General features: G+C 54.0%; 3 protein-coding genes across 6 annotated transcripts; 2 read left to right on the forward strand and 1 right to left on the reverse strand.

The window, feature by feature from the left end:
• Positions 1-57: 57 nt before the first annotated feature.
• EZH1 (enhancer of zeste 1 polycomb repressive complex 2 subunit) lies at positions 58-14,671 on the reverse strand. 3 transcript variants are annotated; one of them, XM_042887887.1, is made up of 20 exons: positions 14,616-14,671; positions 13,008-13,128; positions 12,300-12,428; positions 11,975-12,094; positions 10,902-11,022; positions 10,227-10,400; positions 9,461-9,563; positions 9,049-9,212; positions 8,143-8,234; positions 7,450-7,630; positions 6,697-6,893; positions 6,183-6,274; positions 5,534-5,574; positions 4,922-5,047; positions 4,070-4,248; positions 3,378-3,473; positions 2,942-3,023; positions 2,714-2,794; positions 2,248-2,332; positions 58-2,130 (listed from the first exon to the last, which is right to left on the reverse strand). In XM_042887887.1, the coding sequence occupies exons 1-20, from the start codon at positions 14,624-14,626 to the stop codon at positions 2,070-2,072; spliced, it is 2,256 nt and encodes a 751-aa protein (XP_042743821.1). In that variant the 5' UTR covers positions 14,627-14,671; the 3' UTR covers positions 58-2,069. The 3 variants fall into 3 exon arrangements, with proteins under 3 accessions (XP_042743821.1, XP_042743820.1, XP_042743822.1); XM_042887886.1 differs by lacking the exon at positions 14,616-14,671 and adding an exon at positions 13,912-14,095; XM_042887888.1 differs by lacking the exons at positions 12,300-12,428; positions 13,008-13,128; positions 14,616-14,671 and having other exon boundaries at positions 11,971-12,047.
• A 2,005-nt stretch (positions 14,672-16,676) lies between these two features.
• RAMP2 (receptor activity modifying protein 2) lies at positions 16,677-18,547 on the forward strand. 2 transcript variants are annotated; one of them, XM_042887925.1, is made up of 5 exons: positions 16,677-16,784; positions 16,902-17,053; positions 17,787-17,897; positions 17,978-18,080; positions 18,148-18,547. In XM_042887925.1, exons 2-5 carry the CDS (start codon positions 16,993-16,995, stop codon positions 18,401-18,403), a joined length of 531 nt encoding a protein of 176 aa, XP_042743859.1. In that variant the 5' UTR covers positions 16,677-16,784; positions 16,902-16,992; the 3' UTR covers positions 18,404-18,547. The 2 variants fall into 2 exon arrangements, with proteins under 2 accessions (XP_042743859.1, XP_042743860.1); XM_042887926.1 differs by having other exon boundaries at positions 16,682-16,784; positions 16,975-17,053.
• A 254-nt stretch (positions 18,548-18,801) lies between these two features.
• Positions 18,802-21,270, forward strand: VPS25 (vacuolar protein sorting 25 homolog). The gene is made up of 6 exons (XM_042887900.1): positions 18,802-18,911; positions 19,063-19,208; positions 19,295-19,348; positions 19,499-19,587; positions 20,079-20,154; positions 20,701-21,270. The coding sequence occupies exons 1-6, from the start codon at positions 18,865-18,867 to the stop codon at positions 20,811-20,813; spliced, it is 525 nt and encodes a 174-aa protein (XP_042743834.1). The 5' UTR covers positions 18,802-18,864; the 3' UTR covers positions 20,814-21,270.
• Positions 21,271-22,483: the final 1,213 nt, after the last annotated feature.

The raw sequence follows: 22,483 nt of genomic DNA on the forward strand, positions 1-22,483 counted from the left end.
AGAGGTCAATGGGCAAGGTGTGCCTTGGGTAACAGAGAGCAGCGAGCCCCAGGGGGATGTTGCTTATCGCTTTATTATGACAAAGGCTAGAAGCCACGTAAGTTTTAAAGTGCATTATAATTCACCGTCAACAAACCACAGACACAAGCCTGGCATAGTGCAGATACGGCCAAGGTGGCAGAGGACACTGAGCGGACAGCGGGGCTGGGACGAGCTGTGGGACGGAGGCAGGAGAGGGGCAGAGGGCAAAGGAGTGGGACTGGGGTACAAGTGCTGCTCCACACAGACCCAAATGCTCAAGACGGGACTGAGAGCAGGCAGGGCAGGACCACGCCTGTGCTGGGGAGGGCTCAGCTCCTGGCACAGACCCAGGGCGCTCTGCACTGGGAGACATGCTATGGGGATGGGCCATGCCCTGCATGGGAGCCTCACACTTCCCAGAGCAGCAGGGCAACAGGCCCCGTCCTGGGCAAACACCGTCCTGCAGCACTGCTCCAGGCTGGCACAGGAGTCCAGCAGTGCCCAGCACCTGGCATCAGGCCAGCTGGTGGCACGTGGCTCCTACAGGACAGCCCCATCCTTCAGGCCCAGCCCCCGTCCAGGGAAGAGCCAGCCAGCCACCCCTCCAGCCACGCAGCCCTCCGTTCTTCCAAGCTGCCCAGCCCCAGGCCTGAAGAGACGTCCCTGCCCTGAAGGGCAGCAGTGGTGCGGGAGGTCTGTGGTCCCTCAGCCTGAGAGCACCCCGGGCGGCGCACGGGGCCCAGCTGCCTGGCTGAGAAGGCTTAATTTAAAGTGCTTTTTTCTTTCTCCTCTTGCATGGGGTGCTAATGCCAAACCTCTCTTTGCCAAAGAACATTTCCCCCTTTATCTCCAAAACCACAGCCAGCACCAGAATGCCAGAAGCATCCACAGAGCTTCCCCTTTGTCAACACACACAACAGGTATGAGTGCTGTGCTCTGCTCAAACCTCACCGCTGCAACATTCAAGCAATTCTGTGCAATAAGAAAGGTTCTCAACCTGAGAGGACCCACTCTGCTGGCTCCTGAAGGGTCTGCAATGTCTCAAAGAGCCCACGTCTCTCTGATAGGGACCATTCCCACAGAGGCTGGAGAAACAACCAGCTTTCATACTGTGTGGCCAGGATGCACCTGCCTGGAGCACTGACGTTCCAAGCAAAAGCTTGGCTCCCAAGCTGGATGCAGCCACAGCCAAGCAAGAGGGGGTTCCCCACACAGCCTCAGAACTGCCCCAGCCCCAGAAGACCCAGGCAGCAGAGCAGTTGCAGATAGGCAAGAACCACACAGCCAATCCACAGCCTGCCACGAGAGCAGGGCTTCCTCATGCTCCTGGGTGCGTGCTTCCTCTCGGCTCCTCTTGTGCTTGCAGCAGCACTCCTGTAACATCATCTCTAACCAGCTCAGTGGCTTCCCTGCCCAAAGAGACTTTTGCATAGTGCTGCTCTTCCTGTCCCAAGGAGCCACATGCTGGTGGTCTCTGCCCTCCAGCCTGCTGAGGCAGAGGGAAAACAGAACCCCAGTGACAGTAGCTGAGGAACCCAGGGACGTGCAGGAGTGTGGACACATCTCTATGGCTTCCAACACTGTCACTGTCCTAGCCAATGCTAGAACAGGCAGCAAAAGGTAGCACCAGAGACCAGAGGTTGTGGGACAGAGGCTGGAGGAGAATGCCAGTCCTGTCACCCTTCAGCCATACCCTCCAGGTCTCAAGTGTACTTCACTCACTCTTGTTCTTCTAACAGTTGACAGAAAATGGAAAGAGACTGAGAATTGGCAACTGTCCCAGCTGCTTGGTCCCTCCAGCCCAGGAGATTACCAGCAGCGCAAGGTGCTGGAACCTGCCCCATCCCAGGGCTGGGCAGAGCCGCTGTCCTGGTGGCAGCCACTCATGCTCCTGCCCTGAGTCTCTCTCCAGGTGTTTGGGTGGAAAGTAGCACTTGTGACACACACAACAAAGGGAGCACGGGCAGCAGTCATGTCAGCGTGAAGCAAACATGGCATTGCTTACAAGGTGCAGCAGCAAAATGTGTGGGGACCGCCTGGCACACAGCTCAGATGATATCGGTCTCCCTCTCTATACCAACATACTTCAGGGCATCTGCCTGGCTGTACCTATAAAACAGGAAAACCACAGCTGCTGGAACAACCTCTGTGCTCCTTGCAAATGTGCACACAAAAAGTGAGGTCAGCCCTGCCCCACAGCCCCCAGACAGCAGCTCCCTGTGTTACCGGTAATCGAAGAAGAGCTCCTCTCCTGCCTGGATGGCCCTCTTGGCAAAGATTCCTATCCGGTGGTCTCCATTCACCATCACAACTGTAACAAGAGAGACAGAACCAGAGATGTGCAACTGTAGCCCAGGTCCAAAGGTCACAGAGCATCTCCAGCCCAGTCCGACCGTGGCCAGCTGCAGAGCCAAGGCTCCAGAACTGCTGCTCAGCAGGACAGATAACATCCTAGCCTGCTCTCTAGCAGCGATCTCGCGGCAAGGTCAGAGCTGCAGCAGAGCTGAGCAGAGCTTCCAGCTGTAGGAATGTGATTTGCAGCCACGAGGAGAGTTTGCCTGTGTCCTTGATGTTCTGCAGCTGCAATGGACTCAGTGTGACTTGGGACCCAGTGAACTTCCTGTGCTCCCAGAGCTGAGTAGGATCAGAGATTTTTCCTCCACCTTGAATGGCCCGTGTGAGGATAGCTCACCTTTGGCATAGCAATTGGGGTTCACGGAGTGGTTGGCAAAGCGGATTTTATTTCCTTTGCGAGTGGCATCAACAACAAAATCTATTGAAACAAGAAAGAAGAAAACTCTGCAGTGTCCTGTAAACACGAGATTGCTGCTCACGTGACACAGGAACTCAGACCAACCCCCAGCAGCCCCTGCCAGGAAGCCCAAGCTTTTACCACCCCATGAAGCCCCCCACAAGTTACCATTGTTGAGGTTGAAGAGGAAACTTGACATGTACTTGTCATAGACCTTTCCTCGCCGGTCAGCCTCATCCTGTGAAATAAGCTGAAGAAAGAGAATGCCTTGAGAGAGCCTCAATACCTGCAGGCACAGAAAGAACTGAAAACGCCTCCTGCCCCTCCACCAAGGGGTGGGAGCTCAACAGGGCTCAGGAGAAAAAGAAGCAATAGCTGGACTTTAAGGGACCAGCGCACCCCACCTTGTGGAGAGCCTAGACATACTAAGATGGGTCCCAAAATGGTACAAGATTCAACTGGGTCAGAGTGAGCCCATGGCCATGGCTGAACTGGGGAAGGCAGACAAGTCCCTGCTGGATCTGCTGGTGAACGGAGCACTTCCACAGAGCGCGTCCTCCTGAGCACACAGCACAGCAGTCCCAGAAAGGGCACAAACACTGACCTCACCACAGTATTCAGAGATGAACTCATTCTTCTGCACAGATTCTTTGATGAAAGTCCCCCAGCCAGCAACATCTGACGGTGCCAGCAACAAATGCTTGAGCCAAGGTAAAAAGAAAACAGTTTCAGATGGCAGACCCACTAACTCTCAGCATGCAAGCAGTGCAGATATCACACCCCAGGTGTACGTGTATGGTTTAGGGCAGTGCCCAGGAGCAGCCATGCTGTGCAGGCTGCAGTCCTCAAGGTTCCAATACCACAGGGGCAAATAACGCAGAGAAGCAAACGAGAAATCAATATCTGTCCACTGCCCCAGTGTAATGTGACACAGCTCCCTTCAGTTACATGTCACAGCATCAATAAGCTGCAGCTGCACAGTACTTAACACTCACTGAATTTCTGCCTTTTATTTTCAGTCTCTTGTTCTGACCAGCAAAATTTAACTTTTCTATGGAGTTACTTTTTATACTCCCTTGTTTTCATGCATTCTCATTCATCTCCCAACTCCTGATTTTCACATCAGTAATCCATGTTCTAAATGCTATGAAAGCCCGGGGCACAGCTGCTTCTCTCTTTGATTTTTCTCACTCAGACAGCTCTGAGTGGCTCACAGCCCCTCCTATGTAGTAGGAGATCTGTTAACCAACTCTACTCTCGGGCAGCCCTTTGCCAGAGCCATGCTCCTATCAATACCTTTTTGAGACCGCGCTGGATGCTGCAGTTCTTGCAGGACACAACCTTGCAGTCCCAGTGCTCCGATGCCCCGCAGGTCAGACAGAGGTCTGGATCGCACTCCCGCACGGCCAAGTAGCACGGGCACTGCTTGGTGTTGCACTGGGTCTTACAACGGCAGCCTGGGAAGCGATTCTGACCTGTAGAAACACAACTCGTATTTTTGCCTGACAAGACTTTTCACAGAATATGCTCTGCTATTCACACCTAGCAGAGCACAAACCTGTGCACAAAGTCCTTCCCAGCTTCATAGCAAGAGGTGCTGATCTGCATCTTAGGACTAATTACATGCAGTTTGGAAACAAACGGCTCTAATAACACGAACAGGGCTGTACAGAGAAGCCCAGAGTCTGAGTTGTCTCCCCATTGCCCTCTACCCCTTTCAGCCCCAAGCTGTAACCCTAAACAAATTCACCTTCAGAAGGCCCAGTTATGTAGGCAAGTGCCGTTATCTCCATCACAGAGCGGAGAATGAAAGCACAGAAGGGGAAAAACAAGTGTGGCAGAGCAGTGACTCAGCTGACCATACATCCTTCTTTCGTGACATCAGCAGCATCACCCAGGGCTTACTGATGCTGGACACAGACATGCAGGCAAGGCACTTATCACCAGCTGCTGAGAGTTACAGGGCACCATGGACCATAGTTTTCCCTTGGTCTTTATCAGACTGGTAACTGAGCTGCTGCAGATGGATCACAAAGTGAAGGCAGAAATAAAACAGGCCTTCATTCAGCCCCAGATCTGCACCCTTCCTCTGGTCTGTGTCAGGAGAGCAGCCGCTTTCATATGTGACAGTCCTAGGGTTTTCCTTACAGTCAGGGTTGCACTGGCAGAACTTCTCACAGAAATTTTGGGTCATAATGCAAGGGCAGGAGCTGTCACAGGGATGTTCAGGATGGTCACAGGGCTGGTAGTTGTACACCTGGGTAGGTGAATTATCTAGAACAATAGGAGAAATGCCAGGATTAGAAGCTGTACTTTGCAGAAACACTTGAGAGAAAGCATTCCCAGGGCTCTGGAGCAGAGCACATGCAGGTTCCCGATTTGCCTGCAGAGGGCAGGGAGCGCAGCAGTACTCAGCTCAGCCAAATCCATCCACACACAGCTCTAATTACAAACATATGACACACATCCACCCCTGCACAGTCCACTTCACACGGACTGCATGCCAAACTTCATCCCTCCTGACTAGAGAAGGACTGCACTGCACGCACAGCCTGGCAGAGAATGCCTGCAAGGCAGCAGTGCATGCGGCAGAGCCATGGCAGCGCCTAAGAAGGCTCTGCAGCGGGGGCAGCTCACCCCCACATCACTGCAACTGCTGGGATGGAGAGCACGACACAGCATCCTGCTGTGCAAGCCAGAGCTGGAGAACCATCCCCCACCACACAAAAAATGTCTAAGCATAGCCACAGCAAACACTACCTTTCTTCAGCTGAATCTTCCTGCAGTGGGCAGCCCACAGCCTAGAAGAGAAGCAGAGATGTCAGGGGTGGGGGAGTCACAAACCTCCGCCAGGAGCAACTGGCCAGCACTGTGCTCAGCACTGCCAGCTAGCACAGCAGCAGGGGACGAGCAAGTCCAGCAAGGCTGTCTGGCAGCTTCATGCATTAATAACCATCAGCCAGACACAAAGAGGTGAAAGATGAGAACGACTCAGCTACAGCTGAAGTTATTTAAGGCAAACGTGAGAGCCAGAATAATACTGTACATGCTGGATCAGCACCCAGAATGTAGGTTATAAGCCAGGGAGGGAGCTCAGGCAGAGGCTGCTGTTAGGACAGCGTTCTAGACCTCTTACAGCAGTGCAGCACTTGCTGCAAGACAGCCGCTGTTCTGCCCTCTGCTCCGGGGCTGAGCCTGTGACTATAGAACCACACAGCTGCCCAACCAGGACAGCAACAGCAGAGACAGGGCAGGGGCCAGCTCTCAGCCAGCAGCACAATCAGCCCTGTGTGACGGAGAGAAGTGCGTGCAGATGGGAGCCAGATGCGGATTACCAGGAATGCTTTGGCACAAAAAGCAGTGGATCTGGTTGCGTTTTAAGAACAAAACAAGGCTGTCCAACACTCGCCTGTGCTTCCTTTTTTTCTTCTGGGATGGATTCATCAATTCATTCGTTGGCAGTTTTGTTATAAGTGACTCTTTCACTGCAAACTGAAAGACCTACCAAAAAACAAAAAACAAAAAACAACCAAGAAAAAGAACAGAAGTAAAAGCATAAAGTTCAGTGCACTCAAGCTGCCTTTACTGAAGCATAAGTGAAGCTCTGCCCCCAGTTTCATTAAGTCATGGATATCTTTGCTTTTCTCGACTGGGAAACAAGATCATCCACTTGCCAGTATTACCCAGGCCCAGGATAAAACAGTCTGAAGAAACCTAGCAGCACTGGACAGCAGCAGTACTGTAAAATAACAACAGTGAACTTCCAAAGTGTCAATGCAACACGTTCCCCCAAACAGTTTGAGGCCGAGAAGAAAAAAGAACCAAGTGAGCAGCAGCAAAGGCTTCCTTCCTTCCCCTGAGTTAGGTGCTGCCATGACGACTTCCCCTGGGTGCATAGCCCAGACTAGAATGTCAGGCCCTACCTGTTTGCACGTCTTTGTTCCCAGCAGTCTGGCGATGGAGCAGAAGTTGTTGAAGTAGGTCCCATGGAAGACACGGAACAGGGACTCCTCAGCTCCTGTCCACTCGACTGGCTCCTGCTGTGCCTCTACTGCAAAGAGCTGGGATGAGGTCGGGCTCAGCTTCTGCTTGGTAGGAGTCTGACAGCGGGAGTTTGCCTCTGGAGAGAAAGGCTGATGTTAGGGACCAAGGATGAGTAAGAATGCAACTCTGCCATCCATGCTTCTGAGGGCAGCGGTGCTCTGAGGGGCCTGAGCCTGCCCTGCCCCATGAGGCACGAGAAGCCCAGCGCCTGTCCCAGCACTGGGGAAACAGCCACCACCTTGCAAGACTGCACACAAGCCCTTGGCCTCAATAACTCACAGGTGGGTTCTCAGCACCACAGTATGGCCAAGTGAATGAAGAGGCACCATCCAGCAGTGCACCTGCTGCCCGCACTCTGCTCGTGGAAAGCCAAGCAAGGTGCTCTGGGTCAACAAGGCCCCAGCAAAGAATTTGCTATGCCTGACAACAAAGATAATAACCCAAACACAGTGCAGGGAGGTACTGTATTTCCCTTGCATTTGTTTAAGGCCAGCTGAATACATTCTGTCACTAACTCATAACTCCACAGCCACTGAGCATGGACAGAGAGCCCCATGTGCAGCAGTGCCTGCTTATGGTCACCAGTCAGAGCCCTAGGTGGGAGAAGCGTGTCTCTAAGGATGATGCCATACCCGAGGAACTAGAAGCCCACTCATTGCCTGTGTCTCTGTCGCTGTCTCCCTCCCTTGTCTCAGCAACCGCAGAAGCTGGGGCATTTGAACAGGAGGCACTGACCACATGGTGCCTCCGGCGGCGCCTGCCTGAGCACTTGGACCTGGGATTGTGCAGCGCAGCAAACTCCTTCGCTCCTTCCTGCAAGCAGAGCAGAACACAGATAGGTGGCATGCAGTCAGGACACACAGAAAGGCCTTGGGAGGAGCCCTGTCCTGCTGCCACCATGAGAAGGCAGATTTGTCATCTGTGGCTACCTTCGTGGCCTTCAAGGCTCTCATAGCTGGCCGCACAGCAGATTTCTGCTTCATTTCCTTCAGCATCGCTGCCTGCATGAGCGGGCTCCCTCACCCTGTCCCTCCAGCCTGCTTTGCTGCCTCGTGCCCTGGCAATGACATCCTCCTGGCCCGCTCTGCCTCACCCTGCAGCTCCTTTTGGACAATGATACCTCAGCTAGCTGATCTGAACATTATATGAATACGCCTCCAGTAAGGTTCATATCTGGATTCATGCTTCTCCAGATTCAGTGACAGTTACAACTGATTCTGAGAAATCTCCACAAGAGTGAAGAAGACCCTCAGCCATTCTACGGAGCACAGCTGGCCAGGCCCACTTCTTGGGGTGGTTGCAGAAGTCACAGTGCAGAAACATACCAGCCAGAGGAAACAGTCTGCTCCACACGGATCTGGCTCAATCTTGGTCTCTCTGTTCTTTCGTTTGTACACATTAGGAGTAGCATGAAAAGCTGAAAAAATAAGTTATTTTTACTATTAGCAACAGGAGTCTTCTAACAAAAATCTTCCACCACAAAAACAAAGGACAGGGACAGCTCAAGAATGAAAGCAAGTGGGAGCAGGATGCAGCCACCAAGAGTACAGGAGGAGATCTCAGAAACAGAGAACAAGGTGGAGGACATGTTGGCCAAGCTTCAACCAGTAATGGGAACTTAGCAGCAAAGAGGGAATGCTTGGGAAGTAAAATGCCACAAAAAAAAAAAAAAAAAGATCTGCTTTCAGACTGAAACAAAAAGACCGCATGATCTTAATAACAGATCTTTTAATAAATAGTGGAGAGTGTCCTGTGACTTTCCAAGAGAGCCCTCAGACACAGCAGATCCAACAGCTCAACAGCATCCAAAAGACTTTGGCAGAACAAACAGCAGGAACATAACTAAGATGACGCTGTAAGCTCCACTGAAGCAACATAGCACACGGCACGTCCCAACTTCAGAAGTGTAACAATCGTGCCTTTCCCTGACGAGCTCCTGTAAACTGAGAGTGAAGTCTAATCACAGCAGCATTTCTGGCACAAATTGCACAACGGTGAGAAAGAGGGGACTATGACACAGGTTGCTTTGCCATCCATTTGAGGAATTTAGCAGAGCTATCTTTACAAAAGGCTTCTGGGCATCTCTCAGCTCGTAAAGGCTCCACTGCAAACTCCAGGAAGCCACCAGCCTCTCACAGCAGCAGCACAGATGCCAGAGCAAGGCCTACAGGAGCACAGAGTACAGACGATAATGCAGAGAAAAGGGATGCGCCTGGCAAGCCCGCACTTACGGTGCAGAAAGCAGTCATATTTGAAGCAGCGCCGGCAGAAGAGCGTGTGGAAGGAGTGCAGGGACTGCTCCCGCTGCACCGACTTCGCGCACGGCCCGTCGATGTTGGGAGTGCACTGCGGGGGCAGCGCGTTCGGATCCGACACCTCTGTGAGCTCTCGGTACCTGCTCAACAAACACATCCACTGATGAGCATGCTCACCTGATTCGGGACGTTGAACAGGCCTTCACTACAGATCTCATGACTCCGGTCCAGGGATCTTTAAGCTGTAATACCCAAAAGTTGTCCTTCTCACAGTCCTAAAGCCAAGTGGGCTCTACTTCCCAGCCAGAGCATAGTGCTGTTTTTTGAAACACAAATTTTAACTGCCCCCTATCAAAAGCAACAAGCAACTTAAGGAGAGATCTTCTACCTCTCTTTCATGTCATCTGGGAAGCCATATTCAGGAAACATAGAAGAAATGGCAGTGAATATCATGTCATTTGGAAACCGTTTCTTGGAACACTTCTTGTTACCTAAGGAAAAAAGAGACAACTCCTCAGTTAAGCTGGACATGAACGTAACTTTCCTTTTTCCAGAAAGAGTGATTCCAGGTGTTCTGGATTGCATTTTAAGAGACAGAAATGTGATCACACACACAACAAAATTTGTCTTGCAGCATTCCTAAGATCATGCAGGACACGCAAAAATCCCACAGAACAGAGATTCCTCTATTAAACAAGAATTTCAGGTGGCAAAGGAGAGGGAAGAGGAGCAGTAATACATGGAGGACGAGGCTGGAAGGGACTTGGAAAGGTCCAGCTCCCTGTCCTACAGCAAAACAGATCTACGGACAAACTTACTGACAGATGCTTGCCTGACTGGTAACCAGACTTCACAACTTCCTAAGGCAATATCCCTGACTGCTTTGCCAATCTTACATTACGTGGTTTTCCAGATCACTTCTCTAAATTCCTCCTTGCCACACTTTAATCTGATGACTGCTTATCCTGTCCACAGGGGACAGTGAGAACAACTGATTTCCCTTCTTTCAGCTGCTCCGTCAGGACTTGCCAAGCAGGTGACTACTCTTAGTGACACAACAAACAAAAGAGTGAGAGCAGGAGAGCACTGGCTCCTCAGGCAAGGCAGGATGGAAACACGACCAACACGCAACCAATTTCTGCCGCCAAACCCACCTTCCACTGCAATTCGTTTTCTTTTCCTTGTGACTGGCAGGTCCTCTTTTCCATCCTCCTGTTTGACTTCAGAATCATTGTGTCCTTCCTCTTCCTCATCTGAGTACTGGTTCAGGGCATTCACTAGCTCCAGGAAGACAGCATCACTGATGAGGACTGATCCTGAAATCATTTCTGAAACACAGTGATGTCAGCCACTTTGTGGGAGGGCCATGGACGTTCCTCAGCCACACAAAGCATTTATCAACGAGAACTGTCCTGGCGATTTTGGAGGGCCAGGTGGAGTTTTAATACTTTAGAGTCCTAAGAGTGCTGTAACACTTCTGGTGATCTGAGGGCAGCCCATACAACAGAATTTTCTGCTGCATTCTGCCCTCTACGCAGTTTTATAATGAGCTAGGAAAGCATACAAGCTTTTTGCCTACAAAAACCTTCAAGTCATGGCTAGGGTCACAAGTGAAATGACAGCACTCAACTCCTCCTAATCCTGAGCCTAGAACAGAGTGGGGGATCCTTACGTCCTTACAAAGCATATCTGCAGGCACGCGTTTCTGCTCTAAACGCTCCCAGATAATAGGTGGGTACTGCTACCACCTTTTGATTTCTTAACTACTTTGATATCTTACTTACAAGAAGCTGAATAAATGCTGCTAAGCGTTCACACTCCCAAATTACCTTCCTCTCCATGAACTTTTCCATCATAGTTATTAATAAGCTCTTCAATGAAGGTTTCGTCCTCTTCCTTCACCTCATCTCCCATGTAAGGGATGTTGCACAGAACGGTTTCATCTTCCACCTGAAAAGCAGTGAGATACAATTCAGTAAAACAGCACTTCCTAATTCCCAGACAAGCTGTGTCTCTGTGACATGCCCCTGTCCACTGCACGCAGAAAACACTGCATGAAGCAAAGGTTCAGCCTCCCCAGCTCAAATTTCATACATCTCATCACTGACATTTCAGTTATCCTATGCTATCAGAATAACTCTAACCTCAAAAAATGTATTTGATTTTAAAAAGAAGAGAACTGTATCCAAAGGTTACAGAAACACACACATTGCCAGGAACAACGAAGAGCCAAAAATGTCAAAGTTGTGGTGATTAAGGGAGTAGAACTGGAACAGTGAAGGAGGCAAAAAGGCAATTCATTCCAGGAGGAATACAGCTGAAGCTGAGGAGTGTTCTAGCATTGACTGCAGGGAGCAAGGACATTTGAATTTCATTGCAGTGGCACCACCAGGGGACTCTTTTTGCATTACAATTGCTAATGCCTTACTGCTCCACCAGTCTGCTGCATCTGGCTTTAGAAAGCTTGGACAGGCTGCAGGAATACATTCACTCCCATACTGGGCAAAGGGGCAGACTAGCAAATACTCTGAACTAAGCCACAGCAAAACCTGCACTTACATCATTCTCCTAACTACTGTGATAGAGGAACTAACCCTCAGTAGCATCCCTACAAACAGATCAGCAGGGTTATCCAATCACAAAGGAAAGGACATCAATCCCCCAGTCAGAAAAAAAAAACACTTACTGTTAGAATCCTGTGTTTTTATAATGGTTGCCCGATCAAGAAGTTGGGTGAAAAAGAACTAATGGCTGAGTAAGACAGCTTGGATGGAAAGCAGGCAACACAAATTTCTACCATGTCTTCCTGAGCAGCCATGGCTTGGAACAAGTTGTTTTAACCACTCCAGAACCACATAACGATTACACAATAACCTCACAAAGATCTTGCATTCCTACCTACCATGAAGTTCTGCTGAAGAGGGGACCAGGAGTACATGATAGGCACCAGAGCCACTGTGTTCAGTGTCCTCATGTACAGTGTCTGGCTTGGAAATCCTGGAAAAATGCTCTCAACTGTACACTAGGATAGAAGTGAAGAGAAGGGTGGTGAGAAAAAACAGCCCCTGGGAGATTGCCACCATCACAGAAAGAAATGGCACTTCAGGACAAATACAGCAAAGTGCCGTGTTCACGCATGGTGTTTGACAGTAAAAGCCTTTTTTACTTCATTTTTGCACCGTGAAAGAGTGCTAAGCACAGACTGATACTAACACAGCTCTCCCTACCTGTTTTAGGAAGGGGTGCCCGCTGACCGGCTTCATCAACTGCACTGGTTGAACTCGAAGTTTCTTCCAGTCTTCATTAAGAATTTGAGTCTTTTCATGAACCTTTGCAAAGTTGGCCACAAACAGAGCCTGAAATGAGAGAAAGAAGCACTCAACGTTTTAAAATAAATTGAAGGTTTGGAACATTAACATCTCTCCCAAGATCTTGTTTCACATATCAAAATGCAGACAAGGCAGAGCATTTCAAATTGATTATACCAATTAGAAGGAATTCTAATTCAACTCAGTATTGATAACAAAACCGTGCTGAAAATTTACCCAAGTTAGCAACTTTAAATAATTCCCTATCAGAGCCAACCTGCTCTAAACTCCTACCTGCCAATGAGGAAAGCAGAAGAGCAAGTCACTTGAAATGCAGTCCCTTTGCACTGCAGAAGATACTTCACAAAACAGCAGACAAGAGCCCTCCCTGGCACCTTATGCAAGCATCTAGACAGGGAACTGCTCAACCCACACCAGCAGAGCCAACAACGCTGCTTTGCTTTACAGAGAGCACAAAGAGGCAATGCCTCTTCAAACACACCGTGGCTGCATCTGAAGTAGAACTTCACAGTTCTCATCAAGAATCACTCATCTGACAAAAGCTCCCATAGCGCAAACTGAAGTCTATAGCAGAAATCATTCCAACCAGAGCCACTACATCTTTACCTTTGCTCCCATGTTTGCCTGAAATCTCTTGAGCTGCCGAAGACGCATATATTCAGACTTGACTTTTCTTTTCCAGTATATAATACACTTTGATGTTGGAGGAGTGGCAATTTCCATTTTTCTACAAAAATACAGTAAGAATAAATATCAAATAACTGAAAGTATAAAGTTATAGACAAGTGCTAAAAGAAACCACAAAAACCACAAACCCAACCCTGTGGATTTTAAATGCATCACAGACTTTATTTAGGAAAAACTAATCACCTAAATCTGCACTAATCCTACTTTTGCAATAATTATAGCACAAATTGCACTAAAAAGCATGGGGAGCGTTTGGATGCAAGCAGCATCATGGCACTATGTATGCTTTCAGGGATTCACTTGCTTCTGTACAGTCTGAACCACTGCGAAACACAGACTCACAGAATGATGAGTCAGAAAGGACCTCACAGCCCCTCCATCCTCACCCCTGCCATGAGCTGAGTGCCCCCACCAGCTTAGGCTACCCATGGCCCCATTCAGCCTGGCCTTGGGCACCTCCAGGGATGGGGCACCCACAGCTTTCTGGGCAGCTGTGCCAGGATCTCACTGCCTCTGAGTAAAGAACTTCTTTCTCACATCTGACTTAAATCTCCTCTGTACAGTTTACAGACACCCCCCTTTGTCTTGTCACTGTCAGATCATGCAAAACGTTGCTCTCCTTCCTGCTTATAATCTTTCAATACTGTATGGCCAGTTTGTTTCCAGCGTTCCACCTCCTGTTCGCATAGGACCACACGATAACATCAGGAGCGGTGTTATGTCCAGCCCAGAACACCTCATTGCCAGGAGGCTAGGAAGGACACCATTTGTTGTGCAGGCTGCCGGAACAGCACAGCTCTTGGCTGGGAACACACAATGCTACCTGATGGAGAAGCCAGAGCTGGGCCTTCTGGCACCGGGCATGGCCCTGTGAGCCCGAGGGATGCTTCAGCTCTCATGAAGGAAGCCTAAGTGGAACCGAGCAGCTGAAAACACCGCAGCTACGCCTGGCAGAGCTCCACATCCCACGGGGTGAAGAGACCCACACAGCCCCCAGCACAGCCCCGGGGGTCTTTCCCACTGAGTCCCTGGCTCCAGCTGTAGCCGTACCCAGCGGGCCGCTCCACTCCACCCGCGGGGGCTCCTCGGGCCGACCTCCAGCCCGAATTCCCCCCATTGCCACGCAGCCCGCGGCCCCGGGAGCCAGGAGGGGGCTCGGGGGATCCCCCGGCTGCGGGAAGGCCGACGGCAGCGGAGGCTGCCGGGACGGGGACACGGCGGGGTCTGTCTCGCAAGGGCAGTGCCCCCAGGCTTCGGCCCGCTCCTGGGGCACGGCCGCCCCCACAGGCCCCGACGCGCCCCGGATGCCCCGCAGACCCCCCGCCCGTGGTCCCGCGGGACCCCACGCAGCCCTCCGGAGGCCTGGATCTGCCCCCACGAGTAGCCACCGGCTCCCCCCAGAGACCCCGCTATCGCCCCAGCACCGCTCCGGACCCCGCGCTCCCTCCCGGGCCCCTCCCGCCGGGCCGGGCCGGGCCGCCCCCCGCCCCCCGCAGGACCCCAGGCCCCGCCCCGCCCCGCACTCACTCCTCGGCCATCGCGCCGGGGGAGGCCGCGCTCTCCGCGCACTGCGCACGCGCTGACTTAGCCCCGCCCCTGGAGCGCACTCCCGCCAAGTCCCCGCCCCGCCGCGTGGGCGCCGTTGAGCGCTAGTCTGTGATGGTGTGCGGGGTTCGCCCTCTCTTTTCCCGCCGCCCTCTCCCCGTGACGGCTCTGGGCCCGGCGTGCGGTTTCCTTACTGCTGCGCCGATAGCAGCGGGAAGGAAGCGCCGGCACTGCCGGGGTGTGGAAAAGCGGCAAGCGAAGTCTGTGGGCGCTGCCGCGGAGCGGTCTGGGCGCAGAGCAGGCCGACCCACAGCCCCGCCTGCAGGGGGCGCTGCGTGCCCTCCGCGGGTCGTGGCCCCAGACGCGGTGCGGCCCGCGCGGAGCCACGCGGCCACCGGGCGGTCCGGCAGCGGCCGCCACCCGCCCTCTGTGCGTGGGAGCGGGGTTGGCGCGGTGCCGCCGAGAGACGGCTGCGGCTCTGAGCGGGGCCGTGGGCCGCTGCTGGGGAAGGGCGGTGCCGGCAGACGGGAAGCGGCTGTTTGGGGCGGACGGCAGCGCCGCTCTGCTTGGCCCGGGGCAGGAGCGGGGCTGCGGCATGGGGCTCCCTTCCCCGGCTGCTCTCCCAGCCTGGCCCCTTCCTTCCCCTCCGCCCAGCCGGCGGCACTGCGGAAAGCAGCGTGGGGAACCTGCGGGTCCCTCGTCAGGAAGCGAGTGGGGCTGTTGGCCGCTCACATCCAGGCGTGCTCCCACAGCTGAGTCCTGATCCTGGCTGCCCCCATATCTGATGCCATTGAGCCTCTCCTGCTGAGTCAGTCAAATGCAGGGAAACTCGCTGCCCCTTCAGCCTTCCCTATCGTTGGAGAGTGAGTAGAAAGTGCTGGGATGGGCTCAGGTACGGTGATAAGCCCCCAGCGCAGCCCCAGCCCGACCGCAGCCGGTGGGAAGAAGCTCCTTGGAGCACGGCCACAGCTCTGCTGACAGCTCCTGCTCTCTCTACCGGCAGAGCCTGGAGACTGGGTTGCACCCCCCCAGGTGGCAGCGCGGTCCCTGCAGCCTCGCTGCCCACGCTGGGTTGATGGCGAGCCCCAGGGCGCAATGGGGGAAGCTGAGGGGTGAGTCAAAGCAGAGCAGGCAGGGGCCCGGGCTGCCTCTGGGACCTGTGCCATGGGGCAAGGCCGGCAGCAGGGCTTGGGACATCTGTATCCCAGCCCAGAATATGGGAATGTGTCCCCCACTGCCAGGCTGAGTCCCCTTCACAGCACCGCAGCCAAGGGCTGGGGGGAGCCTGCAGAGTGGGGCTGGGGAGCAGTGGGCGCTGGCAGACTGCCCCAGCTGTGCAAGGAGTGGCCGGCTGAGATCACTGGGTGTCACTCTGGCAGAGGATCCCGCTGCCGGCTGCTGCTCCAGGGGTGTGACAACAAAGAGCAGAATGCAGTTGTGACCCCGTGCCACGGCCTCATGGGCTCCCATTGCTGCTGAAGGACTTTCAAGTGCCAGGAGTGTGTCGGCTGCCACACAGCCTGCACATAGCGTGTGGAATATATTGCAGCAGGAATGTGCAGCAACTGAATCCTTCCAAAGCAGGGAGGGTCCCTGTGAACTGCAATTCTCTGATGTGTGATTTGTGCTCTGTGAGTCCCACGAGTGGATTTTAAAGGGAAAGCTCTGGGCTGGAGCTTAGCCTTTGGCAAGCAGTGAGATGAGCTCGTGTGGCCTAAGCTCTATCCCCGGGTGGGGACTCTGCAGAGCCAGCACCGCGCTGCCCCAAGTGGGAGCTGAGGTGGCATGGGGTGAAGAGGAGCACTGCAGCCGAAGTCTCCTGCCCCATCCCCACCTCCTGTCTGCTTGAGGCTCGCACCCACTGCAGTACCACTGCTGTCCCTTCCAACCCCACCCGTGCCCCTGGGGCAGGTGCCCCACAGCGCCATGAGCATGGGGTTGGGGCCGTAACGCCCCCGAGCCTCGAGCAGTACCCCTCCCGGGACATCCTGCTCCACTGTCCACTCCCCCCGCTGCCGGGCTGCCTGCCCTCCACGCAGGAGACGAGGGATTTCACAACCCAGCCCAGACAGGATTAAAGAGAAATACACAAGTAAACAAACAGCGGCCTTGTGAAGCGGCTGTGCTGCGGGAGCCCCTCTGCTGCCCAGGGTGAGGTGTGGGGCGATACCCAGGGGTCCAACATTTGCTGCATAGTGGTGGGGTCCTGTGGGGAGGGCTGCCTCAGAGCAGCACTAAGTAATCTCATTTTTCACACGTCTCCTGTAGTTCAAACTGCCCCTGTCAGAGGAAAGGAGTTGCTTCCTGTTATTTCCATTGAAATCCTTGTCCCGGTTGCTAGCCCACAGGCTCCGGCAGGATGGCACCGTGTGCGCAGATGGGCTCTGGCCGCCTCTCCCGAGGGCTCCTGCTGCTCTGCGGTAAGTGCACGGCCCCACACCATGCGGCTGCACCCGGGCTGGCCGCAGGACTTGCGCCGGGCAGCGGTGAGCGGGACACGGGTGCTAGGGTGGCCATCCCCAGCACCACTGGGCACTGCGGGCGGCCCCTTCCCCTTGGTAGGGAGCGATGGCGCATCCGCAGGGACCTGGACTTGATGGCAGTGGGAAAACAGCTGTGCCTTGGGCAGGGAGCATGTCAGCACCAGAGGACTGGGCACTGGGGGCACGTGGGCTGCCCTTGCTGCCACAGCTGTGCCAGCCCACAGCTGCTGTGTCATCCCCACAGCACACTGCCAGCCAGCAGAGGCCACAACGAAGTAGCTTCCAGGGTGGCATGCCATGACCACGGAAAGGTGGAAAACAGACAGGAGTGATCCTGATCCTGGCAGAGGGGTGGAGGGGTCTGGGGAGCTATGCCCCATGCTAGCAACGGGTTCGGGGGGGGAGGGGGGGGTGACAGGAGGCTCTGCTTCATGGCCATGCTGCACTGCGGTCAGCACTTCCTCTTCCTGACTGGAAATAGGTACTCCCCCACCAGTGCCAGGCGCTGGGCATGGCATGGCCCGGCCCCACTGCTGCTGGCGGTTCTCAGTCCCCCATCACCCTTCATCCCATTACCCCACTGCCCCCTGGGCCTCCTCATACCCATCATTGCTGTGGAGCCGTGGCTGTGCTCCCTCCTGCAGTGCTGACCACGTCCCCCCCCTCACAGCACTGCTGGGCCATGAGTTTTGCCAAGTGCGTGCCACGGCAGAGGGCTTCACGCAGGAGGCAAGAACAAGCCCACCAGTGCCCACGTACAACATTACGGATGAGCTGGTGGGTGAGTGTCATCCCCATTCCTCATCCCCAAATCCCTCCAAGGCTGAGTTGTGGCTGCGCTCAGTGCCCATCCCCCCACAGAGGAGATATACACCAACTTGACACACCGCTGCTGGGAGTCCTTCGTGCAGGTGATGCAGAATGTGACTGGCGCACAGCTGTGCGAGTGGAAGGTCATCAGCAGGTAGGGGCGGGCGGAGGCACCAAGCTGGGGGTGTAGGGCAGCCCAATGCCCCATGCTTTCTCTGCAGGCCCTACAGCTCGCTGCAGCAGTGCCTGGAGGAGTGGGCTGACAGCCTGAAATACAGTTACCCCAATGCCTTGGCTGAGAGCTACATCTTCCAGAGCCACCACCGCTACTTCCAGAACTGCTCGGCCGGCAGCCAGGCCTACTTCGACCCCCCCGAGGACGTGCTGCTGGCCATGATCATTGCCCCCATCTGCCTCATCCCCTTCCTCGTCACCCTGGTCATCTGGCGCAGCAAGGACGGCAAGGCGCAGCCGTAGGTGCCGCCATGCAGGCACAGCCCCGGCCCTCGTCGCCCCGGTGCGGGGCTTTGCTGCTCGCGCTGCCGGGGCTGCGCTGGGTGGGGGAATCCCCCGAGGGTTCACCTTCCCTGGGCACTGGGCAGTAAAGGTTTATTCTCCCCACGCCTCGGCTGCCTCTTCTGCGCTCGTCCCTGCCCGACTCCACCCCGGACTCCCCGGGGCCCCCGGGCGGCTGCGGTCACGGTTCGAGGCAGGCAGCGGCGGAACGGCACCAGTGGGCGGAGCTCGTACCTGAAGGGGGGGGCTCGACGTCCGTGGGGCGGGGGGGAAGGGGAGGGGGTGGGTCCCCCCGGCGGGGGGGGGGGGCGTGGCGATAGGGAGTGGGCGGGGAGTGGGGAAATGGGCGTGGCGATGAGGCGGGGCGGAAGTGCGCCGGTGCAGACCGGAAGCTGGCGGAGGTGGTTCCGGTGTCGGTGGCGATGAGCTTCGCGTGGCCCTGGCAGTACAGCTTTCCGCCCTTCTTCACGTGAGTGCCGGCCGGGCTGCGGCGGCGGTGGGGTTTGGGCGGAGGGTTTGTCGGGATCGGGTAGCGGCGGCGGGGGGGAACCGGGGCCGGGGGAGAACCGGGGCCGGGGTGAGGCCTCGGCTCCTCCCGGGCGCTGAGCGGAGCCCCGCAGGCTGCAGCCCAACGGTGAGACGAGGCAGAAGCAGCTGGCGGCCTGGTGCGCCCTGGCGCTCGCCTACAGCCGGCGCCAGCGTCTGCCCGCCATGACGCTGCGCGAGGCCCAGGACAGCCCGCTGTTCGCCAACCGCCGACTGCAGAGTATCCTTGGGCCTGGTCCGGTCCCGCTCCGCGCCTCCCCACCCTCCCTCCCGCTCGTTAGATGTCTCCTTAACCCCCCCGCCCAGGAAAACTGCCGCCCGAGGCCATCCAGGTGGTGCTGGAGGAGCTGCGCAAGAACGGTGGGTGGCGCCGTTCGCTGCCGGGCCCGCCCGGTCCGTGCCTACACCGCCCCTGGGACCTTCCGTTCAGGAGCCCTGCGGCTCCCGTGACACGTGGGGCGGTGGTGCCAGCCGAGCTCTGCTGAAGTGTCCTTTCCCAATTGGTTTCAGGGAACCTGGAGTGGTTAGACAAGAACAAAACCAGTTTTTTGATAATGTGGAGAAGACCCGAGGAATGGGGGAAGCTCATCTATCAGTGGGTGAGAACGCAGCAGCTGCCCTAGTGCACAACCTGGGCGCTCCCAGCCGGGAGGACAGGTGATGCTGACTGAGATTGCGTAAAAGACTGCTGTCACCTCCTTTCCCTCTTGCTTACTCGCTATTTCTGTTTTGATCCAATCCCTTCATGTATGAAGGTGTTAATAACTTTTCTCTCTTACCATAAGGTGAGATTCGAGCAGTGGATGCAGAGGCAGATGCAACATTGCCATTGTGTGCCCTCTGTCCTTAGTGCAATGCATGATCTTAAGGCTCGGACAGAAAGAGCATAGAGTATGGGGAACAGCACAATGAATGACATCAGCATCCTTAGATGTCATTTGTCACCTTTTCAGTGTCCCAGAACATTCGGAGGGTGCTTTTGCTCATCAGATGCTGTCTATATTGCATATCATTTGTGATGTGCAAGAGATCTTGCCAAGGTTATTAAATAACACATGGAAGACTTGCTCTATTGCTTTCACGTTTCCAGGTGTCAAAGAATGGTTTGACCAACTCTGTGTTCACTCTGTATGAGTTGATCAGTGGAGATGATACAGCAAATGAAGGTAATGTCATGTGTCATGTCCTGCAGCTTTTCAGAGCACACTTGATTTGAATGTGTAGAGATGAATGCCAGATGATAGTTCTGTCAATTAAGTATTTTAAAATTCTTATATCAGCTCACATTGATCATCACTAGGAAATGCAGATCCACAGGCTTTTTAGTGCTCTGCATTAACTTCAGTTTATGTTATCGCTGTTTGTAACTTACGCTGCCCACTCTGAGCCTTCCTAGCGCCCAGCTCTTTGTCTTTGCCAGATGTGGAGATGTGGGATGCAGGTTTACTTCCTGCCTGGCTTCTTAGCTGCCTGAGAGGCAGCTCTTGCTCACTGCCTCCTGTTGCTAACCTTCAGGCTTTGTTTCAGCAGTGTGCTGATGACTGTCAGCTTAGCTGTGATTGTGGATTTGTGTATTTCTTGTGGTGCAGGAGTCTAAAAGGTGCCCTTCAGAGCCCTCTGTCTTCACTGTCATTCTTCCATAGACATCATAAGCCTGTTCATTTCTTTATGTGAATCTGTTCCTGCTGATGAGTATGTCTTTCCTTCCCTAGAGTTCCATGGTTTGGATGAGGCTATGCTACTTCGTGCCCTGCAAGCCTTGCAGCAGGAGCACAAGGCTGAAATCATCACGCTGGACGATGGCCGAGGCGTCAAGTTCTTCTGATGGAAGCCCCCTCCCTGCCTTTCTTTGGCCTCTGAAACGTTTCTGGCTGCGAAGATTCCAACTCCTGGCCTGGTTTCAAGCAGTGGCGCAAGCAGCTGTGTACTCGGGACTTCCTGGGGTGAAGAGAATTCTGTAAAGCCTTCCAAAGACATGACTTCTTGTCCTGTTGCTCTTTCCCTGTTCCTGCGAATGCAGCGGATGGGTGCTCTGGTGGCTGGTCCGGCACAGCTGCCAAGGGGCTCTCCTCCCACCTTCCAGCTGTGTGCCTGGGCTCTGCAGCCCTCACCACGTGGCTGAGATGAAAGCAAACACACAGAACACGTTGCTGCTGCTGTGGCGTAAAAGACCTCTCTGAAAGACTGATACGCTCTTGCTGGAAAGCAGGCTGATCTGTGTGGTGGGGTGGATTTCAAGGAGCTAATCTGAAGTAATTAAAATGAGATGTATTTATAGAGCAGCCTGGGTGTTTTCATCTATCTTTGTTTTTCCATCAGAAACAAAACAGTACAATGTACTGAATTCTTGCCCTTCAGCTTCGTTTCCTTACTGCGCTGTACAAACACAGTGTACTGGGGAGAGGGTGGACCTCCAAAGGCACCCTGCCTGATTTGGAAGCAGGAACCACAAAGGCTTTTTTCCACGTGCCAGAGCTGCAGACTGTGGGCTTTTACTACCTGTCTTCAGGGCAACATTAGCTTTCATTTTCTGTGTGCAATCCACTGAAAACTAATGTGTTTGTTGCAGTGGTGATGGGGTAAGCTCTATAAAACAGCAGGCTGGTGGAGAACGTAATTAAGTTTTACATTCTCAGTACTGATTATAAAGTCCACAGCTTGTTGAAACTGTGATCCAGTACAATATTTGACCTGGTAAATCTCTAACCTGTGGGAGCTGGAGGCCTGTGCTGGAAGGCTGGTGACAGATCTCTGTGTGCCAGTGACACCAGTGCTGCAGAGCAATTCCTGTGCCAGCAGAGCACGGGAACTGGGGTTCACTGCTTGAACTGTGGTCCTGTCTGCATGTTTGTGGCTCAGAATGGCCAGGAAAATCTTCATGAATTGGCTGCTAACAGTGTCTCTTAGGGCCTTATTTTGCTGTCTGGGATCTGCCTCTTTCTCTCTCTCCGTGCTGCCTGTCTTAATTTTCACTCTCTCATTGCTGCGCCTTCTCTGCTCGCTGATCTTGCAGTCCTGCAGCGTGTTTCTGTGCCTTCCACTCCGTGTTCAGTGGCATCTGCATTTGGCCCTGGATGACGACTCTCCAGCAGGCCCAGGATGTTTGCGTTTCTGGCTCTGCGTACACGCGGTACTGACCTCTCAGCATTGTTCCGAGCCGCATTTGCTGAGTGTAACCTTGCTGTCCTTGAGTGGGTCTGTGTTCTTAATTAAATTTACTCCCTTCTTAGGAAATGGCTGATGTGACATTAGATAAGTCTAAAACAAGCCCTTTTCTTTCCAAAGCTCTCCTGGCAGTCATTCGTGGCTTTTCATCGGTTTCCTAAATCACTTGCTTAGTGAGGTGAGGAGGAAGAGTGTGCTTCCCCCTTGTCCCGTCCTGGGACAGGCAGCTGCTCGTGTTCTCTGCTGGTTTGCTGGGGCTGTGCATTCAGCAGAGATGAGGTGCACAGAACCACTGCTTTATGTTGGGGTTACCTGGCTGCCCCTGGGTAT

Source organism: Lagopus leucura, unplaced genomic scaffold (assembly GCF_019238085.1).
Source record: "Lagopus leucura isolate 7727_CA_CO unplaced genomic scaffold, USGS_WTPT01 Super-Scaffold_100126, whole genome shotgun sequence".
Taxonomy (NCBI): Eukaryota; Metazoa; Chordata; class Aves; order Galliformes; family Phasianidae; genus Lagopus; species Lagopus leucura.

Bases quoted from the DNA above. Each gene is read 5' to 3' on its own strand.
- EZH1 (XM_042887886.1), bottom strand. From the start codon at position 13,952: ATGCCCGGTGCCAGAAGGCCCAGCTCTGGCTTCTCCATCAG. The intron at 12,429-13,007 runs GTAAAGATGTAG...CTCTCATTTCAG, and splicing joins AGGCAAACATGGGAGCAAAG to GCTCTGTTTGTGGCCAACTT. The intron at 9,564-10,226 runs GTGGGTTTGGCG...TTTTTTCCTTAG, and splicing joins AAAACGAATTGCAGTGGAAG to GTAACAAGAAGTGTTCCAAG.
- RAMP2 (XM_042887925.1), top strand. From the start codon at position 16,993: ATGGCACCGTGTGCGCAGATGGGCTCTGGCCGCCTCTCCCGAGGGCTC. The intron at 17,898-17,977 runs GTGAGTGTCATC...ATCCCCCCACAG, and splicing joins CATTACGGATGAGCTGGTGG to AGGAGATATACACCAACTTG. The intron at 18,081-18,147 runs GTAGGGGCGGGC...CTTTCTCTGCAG, and splicing joins GAGTGGAAGGTCATCAGCAG to GCCCTACAGCTCGCTGCAGC.
- VPS25 (XM_042887900.1), top strand. From the start codon at position 18,865: ATGAGCTTCGCGTGGCCCTGGCAGTACAGCTTTCCGCCCTTCTTCAC. The intron at 19,209-19,294 runs GTATCCTTGGGC...CCCCCCGCCCAG, and splicing joins CGCCAACCGCCGACTGCAGA to GAAAACTGCCGCCCGAGGCC. The intron at 19,349-19,498 runs GTGGGTGGCGCC...AATTGGTTTCAG, and splicing joins GGAGGAGCTGCGCAAGAACG to GGAACCTGGAGTGGTTAGAC.